This window comes from Cherax quadricarinatus, chromosome 19 (assembly GCF_038502225.1).
Source record: "Cherax quadricarinatus isolate ZL_2023a chromosome 19, ASM3850222v1, whole genome shotgun sequence".
In the NCBI taxonomy this organism is placed as follows: domain Eukaryota; kingdom Metazoa; phylum Arthropoda; class Malacostraca; order Decapoda; family Parastacidae; genus Cherax; species Cherax quadricarinatus.
Genome location: NC_091310.1, coordinates 41298354 through 41323678, shown reverse-complemented (window position 1 = coordinate 41323678; position 25325 = coordinate 41298354). Strand labels below are relative to the sequence as shown.

Here is a 25325-nt window from a genome sequence, read left to right as displayed (position 1 = left end):
AGGACCTCAGCACCGCAAGTAGCGCAGATGCAGCATGGAACCCATGCCATACCCTACCCATCATGCTGGTAAACTAACAATCCGGGATAGCAACCTCACATCTGTCGAGCTACCTCGGTGGACAAAAGAGAGGGCGGCCGGATATCCGCCACAAAGCATACCTCCTTCGGCCACCACTCCCAGAATCCGAAAGGTGGCTTCCAGAGTTACACCCGTCGCCCGAAAGACACCCAAAGCTACTCCGGGATACCGGAGAGGGATCGGGACATCCCCAGGCGATCCAGATTCCACGGCAAACTACGCCACTGCCAAGAACCTCAACGGAATGGGATGGACCCTGGTATCCTTTCCCCTACCTAGGAACTAGCGAGCCTGTGGGAGAAATCCCAAAGGCCGAAAAGAGGAAGGGCAAAAGGGAGGGGTGGGGAGGAGGAGGAGGAGGAAAGGAAAAAGGGGAGGATGGGATAGGGGAGGGGAGATTGGGGGGTAATTAGGTTCGGTCTGAGGAAGAAGACTGACAGGTCTAATTCCTCAGACCAAGAGCCTCTTCACCACGCCAAGGAGCCCCCCTTGAAGAGGTACTAGCCCTTTGCTCCTGGTATTTTAGTCACCTCTTATGACATGCATGGCTTATGGAAGAAGGATTTGTCTCCACTTCCTGACCAGCCAGGCTGTGGTTTGTATGTCAGCTTGTGTGCGGCCAGCAGTAAAAGCCTGATTAATTAGGCCCTGAACCACCATGAGGCCTGGTCACTGACCAGGCCATGGGAGCACTGATCCCCAGAACACCCTCCATGTATGGAGATGTGTGTATATATATAGAGTGGACCCCCGGTTATCAGCTGTAATCCATTCTTGAAGGTCAGCCAATAGTCGAAATGGCCGATAACCGAATACGTATTTCCCATGAGAATTAATGGAAATACAATTAATTTGTTCCAAACAAAAATATTCACAAAAAAAAAAAAAATAACTTTTTTTACAATTAAGTGTATTACATACCTTTATTGAAGGCTAATGCTGGCTTCTGGAAGATAGGGAGGAGGAAAGAGGGAGCAATGGGTGTTTGGAAGGGGAATCCCCCTCCATGAAGACTTTAGGTAGCAAAGCCTTCTCTGGGGTTACTTCCCTTCTCTGTCTTTTAATGACACTAGGATTAGCTTGAGAGTCACTCGACCCCTGTCTCACAAAATAAATGTCCAGAGTGCTCTGTTTCTGGTGTCTCTTTAAGATTTCCCTAAAGTGGGAGAGGGTTTTGTCACTAAACATGTCGCAGATATGGCTTGTTTCAGCTTTGTCAGGGTGGTGTTTCTCTACAAAAGCTTGCACCCTAGTCCACATTGCACACACCTCTTTAATCTCTGAAGAAAGCACCTCCTTCACTCCCTCTTCCTCCTCTTCTGAAGCAAGTTCCTCAGCTGCAGTCTGTTGCTGTTCAAGTTGAAGCTCTTGCAGCTCTTCAGTGGTAAGCTCTTCCCTGTGGTCCTCCACCAACTCTTCCACATCCTTGCCACTCACCTCCAACCCCAGGGACTTCCCCAGTTCCACAATAAGAGTCCACAGGGTTGGCAGGGTCAGGGTCACGGTGAGCCTCAAACCCTTCAAAATCCTTCTCTTGGACACAATCTGGCCACAGTTTTCTCCAAGTAGAGTTCAAAGTCCTGGAAGTCACTCCCTCCCAAGTCTTACCTATAAGGCTTATGCAATGGAGGATAGTGAAGTGATTCCTCCAGAACTCTCTTAAGGTCAACTGAGTGTCTGAGGTCACTTCAAAGCACTTTTGAAACACTGCTTTTGTGTAGAGTGTTTTGAAGTTAGAAATGACCTGCTGGTCCATGGGCTGGAGGGGAGGCAAGAACTTCACTTTTATAAAACTGAAGTCCCTAAACACTTAGTCTTCCAAGTCTGGAGGATGTGCAGGAGCACTGTCCAGTACCAGGAGGCACTTGATCGACTCCACAACACTGTCTCCCACTAATTCTTTTTCCTTAATCCACAATAATAATAACTTTTCCATCTCTTCCATTATCGGTGTACTTTGTTTAGTTAGAAAAGCTACTCTTTTTGCAACATTAGCATCTTTGATTTGTTCTTTGTTTGCCAGGATGGATGTAATTGTTGATTTATTTTTGCTGTACATCCTGGCAAGTTCCACCACCTTCATACCACTCTCAAACTTTTCTATCACTTCACTGTCTTTGGAGCCATGGTTACTTACTTCACAGTTGCACTGCAAGAAAAAACACTAAAAAAAACAATGGTAAACAAGTGAAATGTTTGGATGTATGAGCAGAAGCTTCCTCAGCCACTGAGAGACGAAGAAAAACTGAAGCGCAAGCTGCCCCAGTCGGCGGATGGACACGTTCAAAATGGCCGATAACTGAGCAAAAGGCCGATAACCGAGCACCGAAAACCCCGCCGATAACCAGTTGGCCGATAACCAAACCGGCCAATAACCAGGGTCCACTGTATATATGCATGTCTGGCAGGATATGCAAAAGAAGGAAAGTATAAGAGAACATAGGAAAGAGCAAGGTGACAAGGGTAACAAAAAATTTATGTAATAAAAGATTGGATATCAGACTGGAGGGAGTATGAAGGAAGTGTCTATGTTCAGATAAGGAGCAATAAAGAATTGCATTATACTACTGACTTTGTATCTTATGTCATTTCTCTCCATAAAGTACTTATCTTCTCAGCTTATATTTTCACATCTATCCCCGATTTCTATCAACTCCTGTACAATAGTGTGCATATCAATTGGGACAGTGATGAAACAAGACACTGATTTTGAAAATTAATGTTTATTTGAAAAATACTTGGCAATGATACAGAAGATAATTGATTTAATAAGAGATATGACTACCCTTTGCGTTTCGCAGTATGCTGTGGTCAGAGGTCACGTGTGGTCACTGTCCTAGGCTGTCTGGGAAATAGTGTGGGGTGTTATTGAGCACCATGGCTTGCTGTAGTGTTTTGGAATCTCAGGTTAAAGTGCTGAAGAAGAAGGTTCTACTTCTTCAGGAGGAAAATAGGAGGCTTGGGAGCGAGTGTGAGATGGTGGGAACTGGTGAGGAAAAGGATACCAGCAGTGAGCTAAAGAGCTGCAGCCACTTTAAGTGGCAAGTGGTTCACAGTTGAGGAAGAAGGAATATAAGGAAGGTTAATAGAGAAGATGTGAAGGTAGGAAATCGATTCTCTGTTCTCCAGGATGAGTGTACTTCAGTGGTTAGTGAGGTTAAGGGTACCACTGACTCCCCTGCTAATCAAGGTAAGAATATTATAATTATAAGAGATTCTCAGCTAAGATATATGGACAGTGCCTTTTGTAAGAGATAGAAAGGTTAGACAGAGGGTGTGCCTCCCAGGAGCTGGTGTTGGTGACATAGTCAGCAGGTTGGATAATATTATGTCATGTAATGGGAACAAGCCCAGTATCTGTCTTAGTGCTGGTGGAAATGACATCAGGAGGGGCAGGAGACAGGAGCTGCTGGATAAGTACAGGTCAGCCATAGAAGTTGTCAAGTCTAAGGGAGGGATCCCAATCATATGTAGCATCTTGGCTAGAAGGGAAGTAAGCAATGAATGGATATCTAGGGCAATTGGTATAAATTGCTGGCTAGACAGTTACTGCAAGGAACTTGCAATCCCATTCATTGATAACAGGGACAGATTCTATGGCAAACATGATATGTATGCAAGGGATGGAGTTCATCTCTCTGGGATTGGAGTGGTTGCATTAGCCAATTCGATTGAGGGGGTCATTGATGACCTGTCTAGGAATTTAAACTGATAGATTATAGAGGTATGGGTGTTTGTGGAAAACAATCTGGCTGCAGTATTAGGGATGAAATCATCAGATATTACCAGGATACCCCAGGGATATGTTTAAAAGACAATATTCAAAATAAAGTTGCTAGTAATAGCAAAGCAATCGCTCAACAAACAAAGAGAAATAGTAGAGGTCAGACTAGCTCCCTTAAGATTTATTATACAAATAGTAGGAGTCTAAGAAATAAGATAGATGAGCTAAGAGTACTTGCAAGTGCAGGTAATATAGATATTATTAGATAAGATAAGATAAAGTTTATTTCTTTGTAAAGGTTACAATGTGTAATTACAATTGTGATTTGCTAAGTACAAAGATAGCCATTACCATGCTGGGGCATTTTGGGCGGACTAATCCTAATACGTAGTAACTAATTAAAACTCGCAAGATAATAAGTACGTAATAACTATATTTAAAACTAGACAAGAAGTAGTGGTTAACTGTTTTACAATCTTATTTAAACTTAATACAAATGTGAGGTAGTAAGGTGGAGTACGGTTTGGTAAAATAATCTTGAAATTGCACACAAAATTTACATTACAAGTAATGGTTCAGGTGGTAATATTTTATGGATTGGCAGAATTAAAGGCCTAGAGGTCACATAATAAAACTATTTAGCAGATGTTTTGGTTGATTTGGTTAATATTGAGAGATAAGATGATTTTTTAGCAAAGTCTTAAAGTTATAAGTTGTCAGGGAATCCTTGACCAGTTCCAGTAGCGAGTTCCAGATCTTCGGGCCCTTTATGTGCATAGTATTGTTGCATAGTGAGAGACAGAGACAGAGACCTGGTTCAACTTGAAAGATAGAAATGCCTTCTGAATACAACATACAGGGTTATAAACTATTCCACACTGATAGGATCAACAGGAAGAGTGATGGAGTGGTGATGTATGTCAGAGATAATTTAAACTGTTGTGTTAGACAAGATGTAAGATTAGAAACATCGGACACAGAATCTGTTTGGCTACAGTTTCTCGAAGGTCGTGAAAAATTAATCTTGGGTGTGATTTATAGGCCCCCAAACCTTGATAGAGAGTGCAGTAGGCTGCTATGGGACGGAATTCATAAGGTATCTAGATATGAAAATGTTGTGTTAATGGAAGATTTTAACTTTAGACAAACTGATTGGAACAATGTGACAGGAAATCTTGAGTCTAATGACTTTCTTGATAAGGTTCAAGACTGCTTTTTAAAACAGTCTGTGACAGAACCAACTAGAGGAAACAATCTGCTTGGCTTGGTTCTTGCCAACAAAGAATCACTAGTTAACAATCTTGAGATTAGTGATGAGCTAGGGGAAAGTGATCACAAATCACTTAGTTTCATTATATCATGAAATTACCCAGATAACTGCAATCAATAAACAGCAACCGCCCAGGGAGGTACTACTGTCCTGCCAAGTGAGTGTAAAACGAAAGCCTGTAATTGTTTTACATGATGGTAGGATTGCTGGTGTCCTTTTTTCTGTCTCATGAACATGCAAGATTTCAGGTACGTCTTGCTACTTCTACTTACACTTAGGTCACACTACACATACATGTACAAGCATATATATACACACCCCTCTGGGTTTTCTTCTATTTTCTTTCTAGTTCTTATTCTTGTTTATTTCCTCTTATCTCCATGGGGAAGTGGAACAGAATTCTTCCTCCGTAAGCCATGCGTGTTGTAAGAGGCGACTAAAATGCCAGGAGCAAGGGGCTAGTAACCTCTTCTCCTGTATATATTACTAAATGTAAAAAGAGAAACTTTTGTTTTTCTTCTTGGGCCACCCTGCCTTGGTGGGATACTGCCAGTTTGTTGAAAAAAAAAAAACTGCAATTAAGTCGCTGTCCCAGATTTTCGCTTGGCCGACTTCATGGGTATGAGAAATTACCTGGGTGGGCTAAATTGGGATGAACTTACTATGTGTCAGGTAGGGGTAGAGTTGGTTGTCACTATGACGTATTTCAGAGCATAGTGCTGGCTGCCCAGACGACTTCTGTCCCGAGTAGGGAAATTAGATCTAACAAAAATGATCCCAAATGGATAAACAATAGATTAAAACATCTTATTGGTTAAAAGAGAGGTATATATAGGCATATCAAAGAGGGGAAGTGCAGTTAAGAAATCAATATATTCAATTAAAGAGAAAAATAAAAAAAAGGAATAATAAAAGCAAACAAGGATTATGAGGCTAAAGTCGCAAGGGATTCAAAGATTAACCCAAAAGGGTTCTTTCAGGTATACAGAAGTAAGATTAGGGACAAGACAGGCCCACTTAAGAGTAACACAGGTCAGATCACTGACAGGATAAGGAAATGTGTGAACTTTTCAATACCTACTTCCTCTAAGTTTTTACTCAGGAAGATACTAGCGAAATTCCAGAAATAATAAATTATGTAAAACAGGACGATAATAAACTATGCATGATTAGGGTAACTAGTGACATGGTCCTCAGACAAATAGAGAAATTAAAACCTAACAAATCCCCAGATCTTGATGAACTGTTTGCAAGGGTTTTAAAGGAATGTAAAGAGGAAGTTAGCATACCTTTGGCTAATCTTTTCAATATATCACTACCAACTGCCATAGTGCCAGACAAGTGGAAAATGGCAAATGTAATACCTATTTACAGGCAGGTGACAGGTCCTTAGCTTCGAATTATAGACCAATAAACCTTACTTCCATAGTTGGTAAATTCATGGAATCAATAATTGCCGAAGCAATTCGCAGCCATCTGGAAAGGCATAAATTGATTAATGAATCTCTTACGAATTTACTAACTTTTTTCACTAAGGTATTTGAGGAGGTAGACCATGGAAATGAATATGATATTGTGTGAAGAATTGAGATATTTATGCAACATATGGGAATCTTTATTGAAGAAACGTTTTGCCACACAGTGTCTTCATCAGTCTAATACAAATTAGAAATGGGTAAGGGGAGGAGGAGTTTGAGGTAATCAGTCCCTCAGCCTGGAATCGATGTGTTCAGTCCATCACTCTTGTAGGAAATACAGCATAGGGCCAGAGAGGTGACTTATATAATGTAGTGAGGCGAGTCGAAGCAGGAGGAGGCGGGATCACAGTGGGACCTGCCACTAGTGAAAGTAGGTCATCGTTCAAAGGTTGTACAAGCGTTGAAGTCTTTGTAACAAGATCCCATGATGTTGCAATGTCTGACAGATGTGATGAATAATTTTGAAAACCGACAAGTTGAAGAACTGAGACACATATGCAACATATGGAAATCTTTATTGAAGAAACGTTTCACCACACAGTGGCTTCTTCAGTCCAATACAAAGTAGAAATGGGTAAGGAGAGGAGGAGTTTGAGGTAATCAGTCCCTCAGCCTGGAATCTATGTATTCAGTCCATCACTCTTGTAGGAAGTACAGTACAGCATAGGGCCAGAGAGGTGGCTTATATACTGCAGTGAGGTTAGTTGAAGCAGGAGGCGGTGGGATCACAGTGGGACCTGCCACTAGTGTAAGTAGGTCATCGTCCAAAGGTTGGACAAGCATTGAAGTCTTTGTACCAAGATCCCACCATGTTGTAGTGTCTGACAGATGTATTGGACTGACGACGCCACTGTGTGGCAAAATGTTTCTTCAATAAAGATTCCCATATGTTGCATAAGTATCTCAATTCTTCAGCTTGTTGGTTTTCAAAACTATTCATCACATGATATTGTGTATATGGACTTCAGTAAGGCTTTCGATAGAGTTCCACATCAGAGACTATTGAGGAAACTTAAGGCACATGGAATAGGAGAAATTTTTTCCTGGGTAGAGGCATGGTTGACAAATAGGCAGCAAAGAGTTTGCATAAATGGGGAGAAATCAGAATGGGGGTACATCACAAGCAGTGTTCCACAGGGGTCAGTGTTGGGCCCCTTGTTCACAATCTACATAAATGACCGATGAGGGAATAAAGAGTGACATGGGCAAATTTGCTGATGACACCAAAATAGGCCATCCAATACATTCTAATGAGGACATCAGAGCACTCCAGGATGATTTGAACAGACTGATGCAGTGGTTGGAGAAGTGGCAGATGCAGTTTAATATAGACAAATGCAAAGTTCTCAATGTTGGACAGGAAAATAACCACGCCACATGTCAGCTAAATAATGTAGATCTTAATATTACGGATTGCAAAAAGGATTTAGGAGTTCTGGTTAGCAGTAATCTGAAACCAAGACAACAGTGCATAAGTGTTCGCAATAAAGCTAACAAAATTCTTGGCTTCGCAGCAAGAAGTATAAATATTAGAGAAGTCCTCAGGTTGTTCTTCAACTCTATATATCTTTGGTTAGGCCTCATTTAGATTATGTTGCAGTTCTGGTCACCGTATTAAAGAATGGATATAAATGCACTGGAAAACGTACAAAGGAGGATGACAAAGTTGATCCCATGTATCAGAAATCTTCCCTATGAGGACAGACTGAGGGCCCTGAATCTGCACTCTCTAGAAAGGTGTAGAATTAAGAGGGATATGACTGAGGTGTATAAATGGAAAACAGGAATTAATAAAGAGGATATAAATAGCATGCTAAAAATATCTAACATAGACAGGACTCACAGCAATGGTTTTAAATTGGAAAAATTCAGATTCAGGAAGGATATAGGAAAACACTGGTTTGGTAATAGAGTTGTGGATGAGTGGAACAAACTCCCGAGTACGGTAACATAAGCTAAGACATTGTGTAGTTTTAAATACAGGGTGGATAAATACATGAGTGGGTGTGGATGGGTGTGAGTTGGACCTAACTAGCTTGCGCTACTAGGTCAAATGCTGTGCTCCTCCTTTAAGTGATGTGTTTGACCTCACTAGGTCAGCGAGATCAGACGGTCAGTGAGCTTAAGGTCACTAGGTCAGTGGGCTTAAGCCGGTAGGAGAATTAGACCTGCCTCGCATAGGCCAGTAGGCCTGTTGCAATGTTCCTTCTTTCTTATGTTCTTATAAACATTGCTATACGTTTTGGCATAGAATCAACATACGTTGAACACATTTTGGCAAGTTCTTCATCGTCGTACCAGGTCCTAATAACAACAGCAATTAGCTTCTCCATAGTTGAATAGTCCTGTTTTGCAATCCTGCATTTGCTTATTGCCCACAGATTCTCAATTGGGATGACATCAGGAGAGCTTCCAGGCCAATTTAGAATGCTTAGCGCACTCTCTTTGAAGAATGTCAGCATTTTTCTGGAAGCATGTCATGGATCAAGTTCCTGCTGGAAAATGCCTTCTCCGTCAGGAAAGTCTCTATCCACATTGGAAAGCAAATGAGTTGCCAGGATTGCTTTGTATTTGCTCATCATTCCCTCAGCAATAACAAAGCCATCCAGGGCCTTTAGTAGTAAAACTACCCCAAAACATCTTCTTAGGTGGGTTTTTGGCACTTGTTGAATGTGTCCAGTCTGAAGAGATTCACTTTTGCTCTGTCTCACTACCACTGATCTGTACCCATGTACTTCAAAATGTGCCTCATCTGAAAATAACTTTTCTCCATTCATTTGTTATCCATCCCTTATGATTGAGTGCAATAACCTTGTCATCATGAGGTGTTGTCTCGCATTTTCTTCCACAATCTTCCTCAACACAGCACTCCACAATCACGACTGTCGTAAGCTCTTTTTAGAATTCGACCAACAGCTGACTTTGCTAGGCTCAAATTTTTGGTAATCTGTCTGATACTCAAATCAGGTATGTTTTCTAAGAGCTACAATACTTGCATACCTCCTAAGTGTAACATCCATCATGAATTTCTGCAGTAATCATGAACTGAAGGGAAGAATTTGGCGAAACCACAATCACCCATGAAGCATGCTTACAGGAATAGCCTTACATAACAACAGCTGTTGTAGCATTGACAAGTCACAGGGTAACACCACAGCTGGAGGGTTGCCAGAAGTCAGTAGCAAACTGTTCTGAAAATTAAAGAACCCAAACTACATTAATTCAGTCAGAGATTAAGACATTATGAGATAATCACAAAATTTACTCCTGTCCCAATTAATCTGCACAATACTGTAGGTGAGGGCTTTTCACCTATTTTATTTTTTTTCCTCTTGCATGGCTTTCCAGCACCCTGCATTGAACCATTCTTTTATATTTTGTATCCTCTCTTCACTGGGATGGACTATTCAATACCACTGTTATATAATGCATATATTACAAAAAAAAAAAAAAATTATTTTTCACTGATATTACTCCCTTAATATATTTACTGTAATTTCATTATGGTTACAAATCTAGATCCTCATAATTTACACTTTCATAATCCAGTCTACTTTGTATTTATTTTTTCTCATTTTCCATACCTAATGAAAAATATATTTCTAATAAGTGGAACCAAAGGCTGGAGCTCATATCCTTAAACTCAAATAGTACTTAAACTAAATAGTTTAAGTACTCCTTCAATTCATAAAAATGCTAAATGGATAATCAGTTTACATGAGAGTTGAAAAATCTTAAATTTTAAAAATATAAAAATAATGCTACATTTCAGTAATATTAGAGTACTCTACGTGTCTAATAAAAAATATCTTATGCTACTGAGCTTGGCTTTATCTTGAATGATTAGGTTGAGGAAGTGAAAGAGGAGTCAGGGTGTAGAGTCGCACCTCTCCACACACCACCACTGCACTCACTACAGGTACATCATCATGAAACCTTGTGCTGACTTCCAAGATCTGCCCAGGAGATGGCATACACCTTTCCCTGAATGAAAAAGTCTATTAAAATAAAATATTACAAAAGTCTAAGTTAATAATTAATATATCCACTGGTACACTGATGATATACCATGAGTGAGTGAGCTTGAATAATGACCTACTCAAACTCATTCACGCTTTCATGGTTTGTCATCAATGTAGCTTTTCTTTTTCGGGCCACCCTACCTTGGCGGAAAATGGCAGATGTGTTAATAAAACAAAAAAATTTTTTTTTTAACAAACTGGCCATATCCCACCGAGGCAGGGTGGCCTAAGAAGAAAAACAAAAGTTTCTCTTTTTAAATTTAGTAATCTATACAGGAGAAGGGATTACTAGGGGAAGGAAGGCTGGATAGGGGTCGTCCTCGAAGAGGTTGGAAGGAAGAGGTAAGGGAGGTTTTGTGGGCGAGGGGCTTGGACTTCCAACAGGCATGCACGAGCGTGTTCGATAGGAGTGAATGGAGACGAATGGTATTTGGGACCTGACGATCTGTTGGAGTGTGAGCAGGGTAATATTTAGTGAAGGGATTCAGGGAAACCGGTTATTTTTATATAGCCGGACTTGAGTCCTTGAAATGGGAAGTACAATGCCTGCACTCTAAAGGAGGGGTTCGGGATACTAGCAGTTTGGAGGGATATGTTATGTATCTTTATACATATATGCTTCTAAACTGTTGTGTTCTGAGCACCTCTACAAAAACAGTGATTATGTGTGAGTGCAGTGAAAGTGTTGAATGATGATGAAAGCATTTTCTTATTGGGGATTTTCCTTCTTTTTGGGTCACCCTGCCTTGGTTGGAGACAGCCGACTTGTTAAAAAAAAAAAAAAAAAAAAAAAAACTAGAAAGAAAATACATGTAGAAGAAAGCCCAGAGGGGTGTGTATATATATGTTAGTACATGTATGTGTAGTGTGACCTAAGTGTAAGTAGAAGTAGCAAGACGTACCTGAAATCTTGCATGCTTATGAGACAGAAAAAAGGACACCAGCAATCCTACCATCATGTAAAACAATTACAGTATTTCGTTTTACACTCACTTGGCAGGACGGTAATACCTCCCTGGGCGGTTGTTGTCTACCAGCCTACTACCACAGGACGGTAGTACCTCCCTGGGTGGTTGTTGTCTACCAGCCTACTACCACAGGACGGTAGTACCTCCCTGGGTGGTTGTTGTCTACCAGCCTACTACCACAGGACGGTAGTACCTCCCTGGGTGGTTGTTGTCTACCAGCCTACTACCACAGGACGGTAGTACCTCCCTGGGTGGTTGTTGTCTACCAACCTACTACCACAGGACGGTAGTACCTCCCTGGGTGGTTGTTGTCTACCAGCCTACTACCACAGGACGGTAGTACCTCCCTGGGTGGTTGTTGTCTACCAACCTACTACCACAGGACGGTAGTACCTCCCTGGGTGGTTGTTGTCTACCAGCCTACTACCTAGGATAAAACAAAATATCTTTTTCTTTCTTTCTTTCAACACACCGGCCGTATCCCACCAAGGCAGGGTGAACTCTGTTCCACTTCCCCATGGAGGTAAGAGGAAATAAACAAGAACATGAACTAGAAAGAAAATAGAAGAAAACCCAAAGGGGTGTGTATATATATATATATGATTGTACATGTATGTGTAGTGTGACCTAAGTGTAAGTAGAAGTAGCAAGACGTACCTAAAATCTTGCATGTGTATGAGACAGAAAAAAAAAAAGACACCAGCAATCCTACCATCCTGTAAAACAATTACAGGCTTCAGATTTACACTCACTTGGCAGGATGGTAATACCTCCCTGGGTGGTTGCTGTCTACCAACCTACTTCTTTCTTTCTTTCAACGTACCCGCCATATCCCACCAAGGCGGGGTGGCCCAAAAGGAAAAACGAAAGTTTCTCCTTTCAAATTTAGTAATATATACAGGAGAAGGGGTTACTAGCCCCTTGCTCCCGGCATTTTAGTCACCTCTTACGACACACATGGCTTACGGAGGAAGAATTCTGTTCCACTTCCCCATGGAGATAAGAGGAAACAGACAAGAACAAGAACTAGAAAAAAAATAGAAGAAAACCCAGAGGGGTATGTATATATATGCTTGTACATGTATGTGTAGTGTGACCAAGTGTAAGTAGAAGTAGCAAGACGTACCTGAAATCTTGCATATTTATGAGGCAGACAAAAGACACCAACAATCCTACCATCATGTAAAACAATTACAGGCTTTCGTTGTACACTCACTTGGCAGGACGGTAGTACCTCCCTGGGTGGTTGTTGTCTACCAACCTACTACCTAGGATAAAACAAAATATATATTAACTATATTATAGTTCAAGTAAAGTAGGAAAAAATATCGAACTAATTCATAATGAAATTATATTGATAGGATTATTGTGAACACCAGGCAATAGGCTGGTAGAAAATCCTGTGTCACAGGATGTGACACAGGATGTGAATGATATAACAGAAGTGATACACTCAGAAGTGTCTCTGTTTGCAGATGATGTGAAGTTAATGAGAAGAATTAAATCAGATGAGGAGATGTGGAGTGAGAGGTAACATTTGCAAATGATTTCTCCCGTTTAGGAATTAAACATATATATTTTTTTTTTTTTCCAACAAGTTGGCCGTCTCCCACCGAGGCAGGGTGACCCAAAAAAGAAAGAAAATCCCCAAAAAGAAAATGCTTTCATCATCATTCAACACTTTCACCACACTCACACATAATCACTGTTTTTGCAGAGGTGCTCAGAATACAACAGTTTAGAAGCATATACATATAAAAATACACAACATATCCCTCCAAACTGCCAATATCCCAAACCCCTCCTTTAAAGTGCAGGCATTGTACTTCCCATTTCCAGGACTCAAGTCCGACTATATGAAAACAACCAGTTTCCCTGAATCCCTTCGCTAAACATTACCCTGCTCACACTCCAACAGATCGTCAGGTCCCAAGTACCATTCGTCTCCATTCACTCCTATCTAACACACTCACGCACGCTTGCTGGAAGTCCAAGCCCCTTGCCCACAAAACCTCCTTTACCCCCTCTCTCCAACCCTTTCGAGGATGACCCCTACCTCACCTTCCTTCCCCTATAGATTTCCATGTCATTCTACTTTGATCCATTCTCTCTAAATGACCAAACCACCTCAACAACCCCTCTTCTGCCCTCTGACTAATAGTTTTATTAACTCCACACCTTTTCCTAATTTCCACACTCCGAATTTTCTGCATAATATTTACACCACACATTGCCCTTAGACAGGACATCTCCACTGCCTCCAACCGTCTCCTCGCTGCTGCATTTACCACCCAAGCTTCACACCCATATAAGAGTGTTGGTACTACTATACTTTCATACATTCCCTTCTTTGCCTCCATAGATAACATTTTTTGACTCCACATATACCTCAATGCACCACTCACCTTTTTTCCCTCATCAATTCTATGATTAACCTCATCCTTCATAAATCCATCCGCCGACACGTCAACTCCCAAGTATCTGAAAACATTTACTTCTTCCATACTCCTCCTCCCCAATTTGATATCCAATTTTTCTTTATCTAAATCATTTGATACCCTCATCACCTTACTCTTTTCTATGTTCACTTTCAACTTTCTACCTTTACACACATTCCCAAACTCATCCACTAACCTTTGCAATTTTTCTTTAGAATCTCCCATAAGCACAGTATCATCAGCAAAAAGTAACTGTGTTAATTTCCATTTTGAATTTGATTTCCCATAATTTAATCCCACCCCTCTCCCAAACACCCTAGCATTTACTTCTTTTACAACCCCATCTATAAATATATTAAACAACCATGGTGACATTACACATCCCTGTCTAAGACCTACTTTTACCGGGAAGTAGTCTCCCTCTCTTCTACACACCCTAACCTGAGCCTCACTATCCTCATAAAAACTCTTTACAGCATTTAGTAACTTATCACCTATTCAATATACTTGCAACATCTACCACATTGCTCCCCTATCCACTCTATCATATGCCTTTTCTAAATCCATAAATGCAATAAAAACTTCCCTACCTTTATCTAAATACTGTTCACATATATGCTTCAATGTAAACACTTGATCTACACATCCCCTACCCACTCTGAAACCTCCTTGCTCATCCGCAATCCTACATTCTGTCTTACCTCTAATTCTTTCAATTATAACCCTACCGTACACTTTTCCTGGTATACTCAATAAACTTATTCCTCTACAATTTTTACAATCTCTTTTGTCCACTTTCCCTTTATATAAAGGGACTATACATGCTCTCCGCATGCGTACCTACATTTATACATATGTTACATATACGTATTACATACATATACATACAATTATATGGGTGTGAAGCTTGGGTGGTAAATGCAGCAGCGAGGAGACGGTTGGAGGCAGTGGAGATGTCCTGTCTAAGGGCTAAGTTTGGTGAAAATATTATGCAGAAAATTCATTGGAGGCAGTGGAGATGTCCTGTCTAAGGGCTATGTGTGGTGAAAATATTATGCAGAAAACTCAGAGTGTGGAAATTAGGAAAAGGTGTGGAGTTAATAAAAGTATTAGTCAGAGGGCAGAAGAGGGGTTGTTGAGGTGGTTGGGTCATTTAGAGAGAATGGATCAAAATAGAATGACATGGAAAGCATATAAATCTATGGGGGAAGGAAGGCGATGTAGGGGTCGTCCTCGAAAGAGTTGGAGAGATGGGGTAAAGGAGGTTTTGTGGGCGAGGGGCTTGGACTTCTAGCAAGCGTGCGTGAGCGTGTTAGATAGGAGTGAATGGAGACGAATGGTACTTGGGACCTGACGATCTGTTGGAGTGTGAGCAGGGTAATATTTAGTGAAGGGATTCAGGGAAACTGGTTATTTTCATATAGTCGGACTTGAGTCCTGGAAATGGGAAGTACAATGCCTGCACTTTAACCCTTTGACTGTCTCAACCCCCAATCCTGAGGTGTCTCCTGGTGTCGCAAAATTTAAAAAAAAAAAAATTATTTTTTCTTATGAAATAATAAAGAATCTTTTCCCAATTGTAATGACACCAAAAAAACGAAATTTGATGGAAAACTGACGAAATTATGCTCTCGCGAAGTTAGCGACCTCGGCACTGTTTACAAATCGGCGATTTCGCCCACTTTGAGCCCTATTTTCGGCTAATTCTATTGTTCCAGTCGCCCAAACTCATAGCTATTTCTTTAGAACTCCATTTTTTCTATTGATTGAGTACAAGAAACTGCCCATTTACCAATTTCAACTACCTAATAATGTGGTCAGAAATTTGCAATTTGGCCAATTTCACGAAAACTAAAAAATATGACAATTTCAAAATAAGGTTCAGAATGAACAATGCAGACATTCCTGGCTCTAAAATAACATTTTCTTTGCTCATCAGTCATGTCTCCAGGCCCCTCTGATATTACTCTTGCTTTCTATTTTGAATTTTTATTCAAACAAAAAATAGAAGACTTACTATTATGCAGACTACTGCAATACTGTAATAATTGTATAAATAACATCAACCCATTCATGACTGCATATTAGAATGGCTAGTTGGACATTTATTGGACAATGGCATCATTTGTTTACTTTTGAACATTGGCAAAAATCAAACATTTCCCCTACTTTGAGCTCCATTTCTAGGTTCTTTTTATAGTAAAATCAATCACAATCACCTCTATTTCTATAATATGTTTTCCATTCTATCATATGAGACCCCGAAAACGAGAATACAACCATAAATACTATACGAAAATAGACCACAAAGTCGGCATTTTAATTAAAAAAATCGGTCGGAGTTTTTTTTTTCTCATTATGCACTGCGTGCTCCAGGATTTTTTTTATATGGTGCACACTGATCACACAGACCCATTCTCTCACATGTGGGCCTACCAGCTTTCTCCTGCTTGATTTGAAGCCGCTAGAATTTATGAGTATATATACGTCAAACACGGTACCTCGTAAGACGTATATATACGGCCGCGACAGTCAAAGGGTTAAAGGAGGGGTTTGGGATATTGACAGTTTGGAGGGATATGTTGTGTATCTTTATACGTATATGCTTCTACTGTTGTATTCTGAGCACCTCTGCAAAAACAGTGATAATGTGTGAGTGTGGTGAAAGTGTTGAATGATGATGAAAGTATTTTCTCTTTAGAGATTTTCTTTCTTTTTTGGGTCACCCTGCCTCAGTGGGAGACGGCCGACTTGTTAAAAAAAAAAAAAAAAAAAAAAACATACAATTGCGACCAAAATGCTAAGCTGTGTCTAGGTCTACAGTCGGACACATGAACCGCCCAGGGAGGTACTACCGTCCTGCCAAATGAGTGTGTATTTTTTTCAGTCTCCTAAACATGCAAGATTTCAGGTGTCTTGCTACTTCTACTTATACTTAGGTTACACTACACATGCATGTACAAGCATATATATACACACCCCTCTGGGTTTTCTTCTATTTTCTTACTAGTTCTTGTTCTTGTTTAGTTCTGCTTATCTCCATGAGGAAATGAAAAACAATTCTTCCTAGATAATGCATGTATGTTGTAAGAGGTGACTAAAATACCAGGAGCAAAGGGCTAGTAACCCCTTCTCCTGTATATATTACTAAATTTAAAATGAGAAACTTTCGTTTTTCCTTTTGGGCCACCCTGTGTCAATGAGATATGGCCAGTTTGTTGAAAGAACATTTTTGTGAATGCATTCTTAAACAGCATAGTAAACATTTAGGCTGATGCACAGTGAGCTTTATATGCCATTTTAAAATACTGACTGCCATTCTTGTTTTTCATGTTTTACCTGTTTGCTGTTACTTTTGAGGAATGATACTTAATAACAAAATGAAAGTGCTCAAAATTCTTTGCATAACAGTAGTGTATATTTAAAATTTGGGTACAACTACAGTGGACCCCCGGTTTACGATCAGCTCCCAATGCGACCAATTATATAAGTGTATTTATGTAAGTGCTTTTGTATATGTATATTTGGGGGTCTGAAATGGACTAATCTAATTCACAATAATCCTTATGGGAACAAATTCGGTCAGTACTGGCACCTGAATATACTTCTGGAATGAAATAATATCGTAAACCGGGGGTCCACTGTAATACTGAGAAAAAAAAAAATTCATATCCACAACAGCTGCACTCCCTTCAATATTTAACAACTGCTACCCTTTCCCACACCATACACAAGGCAGAGCACAATAGAACCCCGGTTTCCATCTGGTCCAGTTATCATATAATTCAGTTTTCGACTACTTTTTTCGGCAAAATTTTCCCAGTTTTCGTACATCTGCTCGGAAATCGTCTCTACCAGAAGCGTGTGCCTGCCCACGTGATGTGGCCGCTCACATGTTCGTGGCTCAGTCTGCCTTTGTTACTCATTCAGTGAGGAATAGAGAGGGAAGAATGTGCCTTCTTCTGTGATTAAGGACATTTGTGCAAAGTGGAATGAGGTGCAAAGTTTTATGGAGAAATATCACCCTAACAAAGCTGTTGCAAGAGGTGTCAGCAACATGTTCAATGACAATGTCGTGTCCCATTTTAGGCAAATCTTAAAGAGACGCCAAAAACAGGCCTCTCTGGACAGATTTTTTGTGTGACTGGGGTCCAGTGACTCTCAAGCTGGTCCTAGTGCCAGTAGAAGACAAAGAAGGGAAGTAATCCCAGATAGGGCTTTGATACTTTTAGTCCTTATAAAAGGGGATTCCCCTTCCAAACAATAGCCTCTCCCCTCCTCGCCGTCTTCCATACGCCAACAAGAGTCTTCAATTAAGGTAAAAGTGATGTTAAATGTTCATTTATCCATATCATTAGTCATTTATATTTATTTCTCATTGTTTTCTGTATGTAAAACTATAGTTGTTCTCTATAAAATGTATTTCTTGTTAATATTTTTGAATGTCTGGAACGGATTAATTGGATTTACATTATTTCTTATGGGAAATATTGCTTTAGTTTTCGTACAAATCGGTTTTCAGCCGACCTACTGGAACAAATTAAAGACGAAAACCAGGGTTCCACTGTACATGGAACATTTTTATGTGATATTCCCTATAGGCTTATTCTACAAATAGTGTAAAAGGAGAACAAATGAGAAAGTGATTCTGTCAACAAATTTTGCTGAGAAAAAGAAAAAGTTTTGAAGTGAGATTGATAAGTTTAGAAAGCCTAGGATATGAAAAAAATTATCAGCTAAAAGCAGAAGGGAGTTATTAGATGGGGAGATGGAGGTATTGGGAAGATGGAAGGAACATTCTGAGGAGCTGTTTAATGTTGATGAAGAGAGGGAAGCAGTGATTTCATGCACTGGCCAAAAAGGAATAACATTCTTTAACCCTTTCAGGGTCCGTCCCGTAGATCTACGGCTTTTCGGTGAGTGTCCAAACCGTAGATCTACACCAAAATTCTAGCGCTGTCAAATTTAGCGCGAAAGCGCTCATAGGCCTACATGTGAGAGAATGGGTCTGCGCCGTGGGTGTGCGCCATAAACAAAAAATCTAGGCGCCTGCATAGCATTGTGGGAACGCCGGCTCAGTCACCCTTGTTCACCATGCCTTGTCGCAAGTCAGCTCTCACTCCCCGGAAAATTGGGACTCTCCTCTTCCTGTCTGATAGTTCTGACACTGATGGAAGTGGAAATGAAGACGAATTCTACGGCTTTGATAAGTTAGTGACCGAAAATAATGACCAGGATATCGATAATAGTGCAGAAAACCCTGACGATCCTCGACCTTCTACCTCTGGTGTGGGCACTCGTGACTCACGGTCGGGTGTTCCTAAACGTAAGAGAAAACTAATATTTTCCCGTGGCCTGGCCTCTGACTTCAGTAATGACGATGATTCTGACGTGGATTGTGATTTTATTGCGCTCGACGATCATTCGAGTAGTGATAGTGAGGAAACATATTCACCAGTGAAGCGTCGGTATGTTCGCCGCCGCATGTGCTCGGGTAGTGTACCCTATGCTGTGCCCAGGGGACGGAGTACATCCCGGAGTACATCCCGTGGCCCTACACCCGTTTTAGGTAGTGATAGTGAGGATGATGTGGCTACACTTGGCATGGATGGGCCACAGGCATCAGTGGATGGTGTTAGTGGTGCTGGTGGTGGTAGTGGCACCGCCATGCATGACTCACTGTGCCACGCGGGGACCCACGCTGCTGACTCGTCAGTTCAAGGACAAAGCGGAGCGTCACCCACCAGCCCGCCACAACCACAACCACCCGTACAACCAGCCTATGATGTCCAGTATCCACCAGCAAACCGTATCTGGGATTGGCAGCAAAATCCCAATTTTGTTCCCAGCCCTCACCACTTTGATGACTCTCAAAGTGGAATTCTACCTACCTGTCCCCTTGGAACCACGGCCAATGAACTGGAATTCTTTGAATTATTCTTTGACCAGCCATTGATGGAAATTATTGTCAGGGAAAGTAATAAGTATTTTCAGTACACCATGGCAAATACGATCTTATCACCACAGTCAAGACTACACAGGTGGAAAGAGACGACTGTTGCAGAAATGTATTTGCTTTTTGCAACAATAATGCTTATGCCTCACGTCTATAAGCATAATATAAAAGCATACTGGTCCACAGATCGGCTAATTTGTACCCCATCCTTCAGTGAAATAATACCAGTGAACAGGTTTATCTTACTGTTACGTATGTTGCACTTCTCTGACAAAACCAGGCCTGACAGAAGTGACAGGTTATACAAGATTAGAAATGTTTTCATGTATCTCAAACAAAAGTTCAGGATATACTTTTATCCATTCAAGAATCTTGTAATTGACGAGTCTTTGATTTTGTTCAAAGGTAGACTGTCATTCAAGCAGTATATACCGAGCAAGAGGAACCGCTTTGGTATAAAATTGTTTGTACTCTGTGATTGTGACAGTGGCCTGGTGTTGGATATTGTTGTATACACGGGTAGTAAAACATTGAAAGATACCAAGATGTTATTGGGTATCTCAGGTGACGTAGTGAGAAACATGATGGCACCTTATCTTGGTAAGGGCCATACATTATATACCGATAACTGGTACACAAGCCCATTACTCAGTGATTTCATGCGAGTGAACAAGACAGATGTGTGTGGCACAGTGAGTTCTAATCGTAAACATATGCCCAGGCTCAACGCAGGTGTTCGTGGTGATGACGTGCAGGTGTTTACTGCCAATGACATCATGGCATTACGGTGGCATGACAAACGAGATGTCACATTGTTGACAACCATTCACCGTAATGAAATGCAAGACAGTGGCAAAGTTGATCGAGTGACTAATGAACGTATTCGAAAACCAGTGTCAGTGATTGATTATACACAAAACATGCGCTTGGTTGACAAGTGTGACATGCAGATTGGTTTTGTTGACTGTGTTCGTAAGAGTTACAAGTGGTACATGAAACTTTTCTTCCATCTCATGGACATTTCAATGCTGAATGCATATAATATGTACCAAATAAAGACTGGTAACAGACCACCGTATGGTGAATTTTGTTTGTCTGTTGTCAGACAACTCATAATGAAGTACCAGGTAACAACACCTGCAATACAACATGGTCCTCGAATTCATCACAATATACCCAAGCGTTTGAGGAGAGAAGGTGATCATTTCATAATACAGCTTCCTTCAACTCAAAAGAAATTTGCTCAGAAGAGATGCATTGTCTGTGCACAAACAAAACGACGGCAACAAAGACGCAAAGACACTCGGTTTATGTGTGAGGAATGTAAGGTGCCTCTGTGCATGGTGCCTTGTTTCAAGGAGTTCCACAAGCTCCAGCAGTTCTAAAACCATGTCCAGTGATTGTAAATATGTAAATATATGATAGAACATTAGTATTATACAAGATTTGTGCATGTTTATTGTAATAAACAACAGTGGTAAACAATAATATGATAATAACTTTAGTGCGGTTAATGTGTTCAATACAGTGAGTATATATATATCAATTATATACAGTATTGGTCTCTCAGGCCCCAAATGTTAGTAGGAATAGAAAAAAATTGGAAAAGAAAAGAAAAAACAACTAAAACAACAAAATAATATAATACGCGTATGTGGAATTCGTCGATGTTGCCGCCACCACATCATTTTCTATAAACTTCTTGGCACTGTATCTCAGTAAGTAATGATCAGATTCTATTTTTTTTTGTTTTATTACCTTCACAAAAATATGCTCTTTAATTCTGTAAGAAAAAATAATTTTTTTTTTTCAAAATTTCTTGGACACTGGTGCGTGACTTCAGATTTTGGCCTTGGACCCTGAAAGGGTTAAGAGTGAGAATGAACAAGATGTGAGTGTGGGAAAGTGCATGAGGCAGTGGGTAAAATGAAAGAGTACAGCAGCTGGGATTGATATGATCATGACAGATTTGTCAAAAGCAGGTGGGAATCTAGTTTTGGAGAGATTGGTGCAGTTGTTCAATAAATGTATGAAAGGAGGTGGGGGCAAGGTACCTAGGGATTGGCAGAGAGCTTGTATAGATCCCTTGAATAAAGCAAAAGGAGAGAAAAGAGTTTAAGAATTATAGGGAAATAAGCCTGTTGAGTATACCATGTAAGGTGTACTGTAGAGTTAATACTGAAAGAATTAAAGGTAAGATGGAGAGCAGGACTGCAGACAGACAAGGTTTCAGGAAGGGTATGGGATATGCAGACTGTGTTTACACTGAAGCTCAGAAGTGAACATTATTTAGGTATAGGAAAGGAAGTTTTCTTTGCATTTATAGATTTAGAAAAAGCATATGTCAGGGTGGATAGGGAAGCAATGTGGCAGATGTTGCAAGTGTATGGAATAGGTGGTAGGTTACTAAAAGTAGTTAAGAGTTTTTATGAGGATAGTGAGGCTCAGGTCAGGGTATATAGGAGAAAGGGAGATTATTTTCCAATAAAAGTAGGCCTCAGACAAGGATGTACAATGGTACCATTGTTGTTTAACATATTTATAGGTGGGGTTATAAAAGAAATGAATTCTAGGGTGTTGGTGTGGGATTAAAAGATAAAGAATCTAATATCAAATGCCATTTGTCACAGTTGCTTTTGGCAATGATGCATTACTTTCGGGAGATTCTGAAGAGAAGTTGCAAAGGTTGGTTGACAAATTTAGGAGGGTTTGTAAAAGAAAAATAAACATAGGAAAGAGGAAGATGATGAGGATGACAAAAAAATTAGATAACAAAGGATTGGAATATCAGACTGGAGGGAGGGAGTATGGAGAAAGTGAATGAGTTCAGAAATTTGGAAATAGATTTGTCAGCAGATGGGTCTAGTGAATTCTTTTAAATATTGTACTATACATGGATGGAGAAAGGCTGAAAAAAAAGCTGTTTATAATATACATTAGGGCAAAATTGGAATATGCAGTGGTGTGGTGCTACAACAAGAACAACAAAAAATACACATATGCTAGAAAAGGTCCAAAGAGGTATAAAATAATTTTCACAGTTAAAAAGCATGAGTTATAAAAAAAGATGAAAACACTACAGATGTCTGCACTGGCTGATAGTAAGAGAGGATACATAATAAATACATTTAAAATCATTAAAGGACAAAAAATTAGAGAAACACAATTTTTTCATATCAGCAACAGGAATAACACGGGGCCATAACTGAAAATTGAGAAAAAAGTGAAGTCAAAGAGATATTAAGAATTTTTTTTTCATGAATTAATAGACCAATGGAATGAATTACAAATAAATGTAGCAAGTGTTACAACCAATGGAAATTTATAAATTATGTGGAGTAAAATAAAGATTGGATGTGAAAAGTGGGTTATAGTAAGCGTGTATGCACCTGGAGAAGAGAGAAGTGTAGAGGAGAGAGAGAGATTTTGGGAAATGTTGAGTGAATGCGTGGGGAGTTTTGAATCAAGTGTGAGAGTAATGGTGGTTGGGGATTTCAATGCTCAAGTGGGTAAAAATGTTATGGAGGGAGTAGTAGGTAAATTTGGGGTGCCAGGGGTAAATGTAAATGGGGAGCCTTTAATTGAGCTATGTGTAGAAAGAGATTTGGTAATAAGTAATACATATTTTATGAAAAAGAGGATAAATAAATATACAAGGTATGATGTAGCACGTAATGAAAGTAGTTTATTAGATTATGTATTGGTGGATAAAAGGTTGATGGGTAGGCTCCAGGATGTACATGTTTATAGAGGGGCAACTGATATATCGGATCATTATTTACTTGTAGCTACAGTTAGAGTAAGAGGTAGATGGGAAAAGAGGAAGGTGGCAACAACAAGTAAGAGGGAGGTGAAAGTGTATAAACTAAGGGAGGAGGAAGTTCGGGAGAGATATAAGCGACAATTGGCAGAAAGGTGGTCTAGTGCAAAGATGAGTAGTGGGGGGGTTGAAGAGGGTTGGAATAGTTTTAAAAATGCAGTATTAGAATGTGGGGCAGAAGTTTGTGGTTATAGGAGGGTGGGGGCAGGAGGAAAGAGGAGTGATTGGTGGAATGATGAAGTAAAGGGTGTGATAAAAGAGAAAAAGGTAACTTATGAGAGGTTTTTACAAAGCAGAAGTGTTATAAAAAGACCAGAGTATATGGAGAGTAAAAGAAAGGTAGAGAGTGGTGAGAGAGTGCAAAAGGAGAGCAGATGATAGAGTGGGAGAGGCACTGTCAAGAAATTTTAATGAAAATAAGAAAAAATTTTGGAGTGAGTTAAACAAGTTAAGAAAGCCTAGGGAAAGTATGGATTTGTCAGTTAAAAACAGAGTAGGGGAGTTAGTAGATGGGGAGATGGAGGTATTAGGTAGATGGCAAGAATATTTTGAGGAACTTTTAATGTTAAGGAAGAAACAGAGGCAGTAATTTCATGCACTGGTCAGGGAGGTATACCATCTTTTAGGAGTGAAGAAGAGCAGAATGTAAGTGTGGGGGAGGTACGTGAGGCATTACGTAAAATGAAAGGGGGTAAAGCAGCTGGAACTGATGGGATCATGACAGAAATGTTAAAAGCAGGGGGGGATATAGTGTTGGAGTGGTTGGTACTTTTGTTTAATAAATGTATGAAAGAGGGGAAGGTACCTAGGGATTGGCGGAGAGCATGTATAATCCCTTTATATAAAGGGAAAGGGGACAAAAGAGACTGTAAAAATTATAGAGGAATAAGTTTACTGAGTATACCAGGAAAAGTGTACAGTAGGGTTATAATTGAAAGAATTAGAGGTAAGACAGAATGTAGGATTGCGGATGAGCAAGGAGGTTTCAGAGTGGGTAGGGGATGTGTAGATCAAGTGTTTACGTTGAAGCATATATGTGAACAGTATTTAGATAAAGGTAGGGAAGTTTTTATTGCATTTATGGATTTAGAAAAGGCATATGATAGAGTGGATAGAGGAGCAATGTGGCAGATGTTGCAAGTATATGGAATAGGTGGTAAGTTACTAAATGCTGTAAAGAGTTTTTATGAGGATAGTGAGGCTCAGGTTAAGGTGTGTAGAAGAGAGGGAGACTACTTCCCGATAAAAGTAGGTCTTAGACAGGGATGTGTAATGTCACCATGGTTGTTTAATATATTTAAAGATGGGGTTGTAAAGGAAGTAAATGCTAGGGTGTTCGGGAGAGGGGTGGGATTAAATTTTTGGGAATCAAATTCAAAATGGGAATTGACACAGTTACTTTTTGCTGATGATACTGTGCTTATGGGAGATTCTAAAGAAAAATTGCAAAGGTTAGTGGATGAGTTTGGGAATGTGTGTAAAGGTAGAAAGTTGAAAGTGAACATAGAAAAGAGTAAGGTAATGAGGGTATCAAATGATTTAGATAAAGAAAAATTGGATATCAAATT

At 40.0% G+C, this 25325-nt stretch overlaps 1 protein-coding gene across 1 annotated transcript in view; it reads right to left on the bottom strand.

The window, feature by feature from the left end:
• Nucleotides 1-516: 516 nt before the first annotated feature.
• Nucleotides 517-25325, bottom strand: part of Tsen54 (tRNA splicing endonuclease subunit 54) — a 48768-nt gene continuing 23959 nt past the window's right edge. Inside the window, exon 8 of the mRNA XM_053776111.2 lies at nt 517-10537. Coding sequence (XP_053632086.2) covers nt 10384-10537 — 154 coding nt within the window. The 3' untranslated portion in view covers nt 517-10383. The remainder of the gene's footprint in view (nt 10538-25325) is intronic.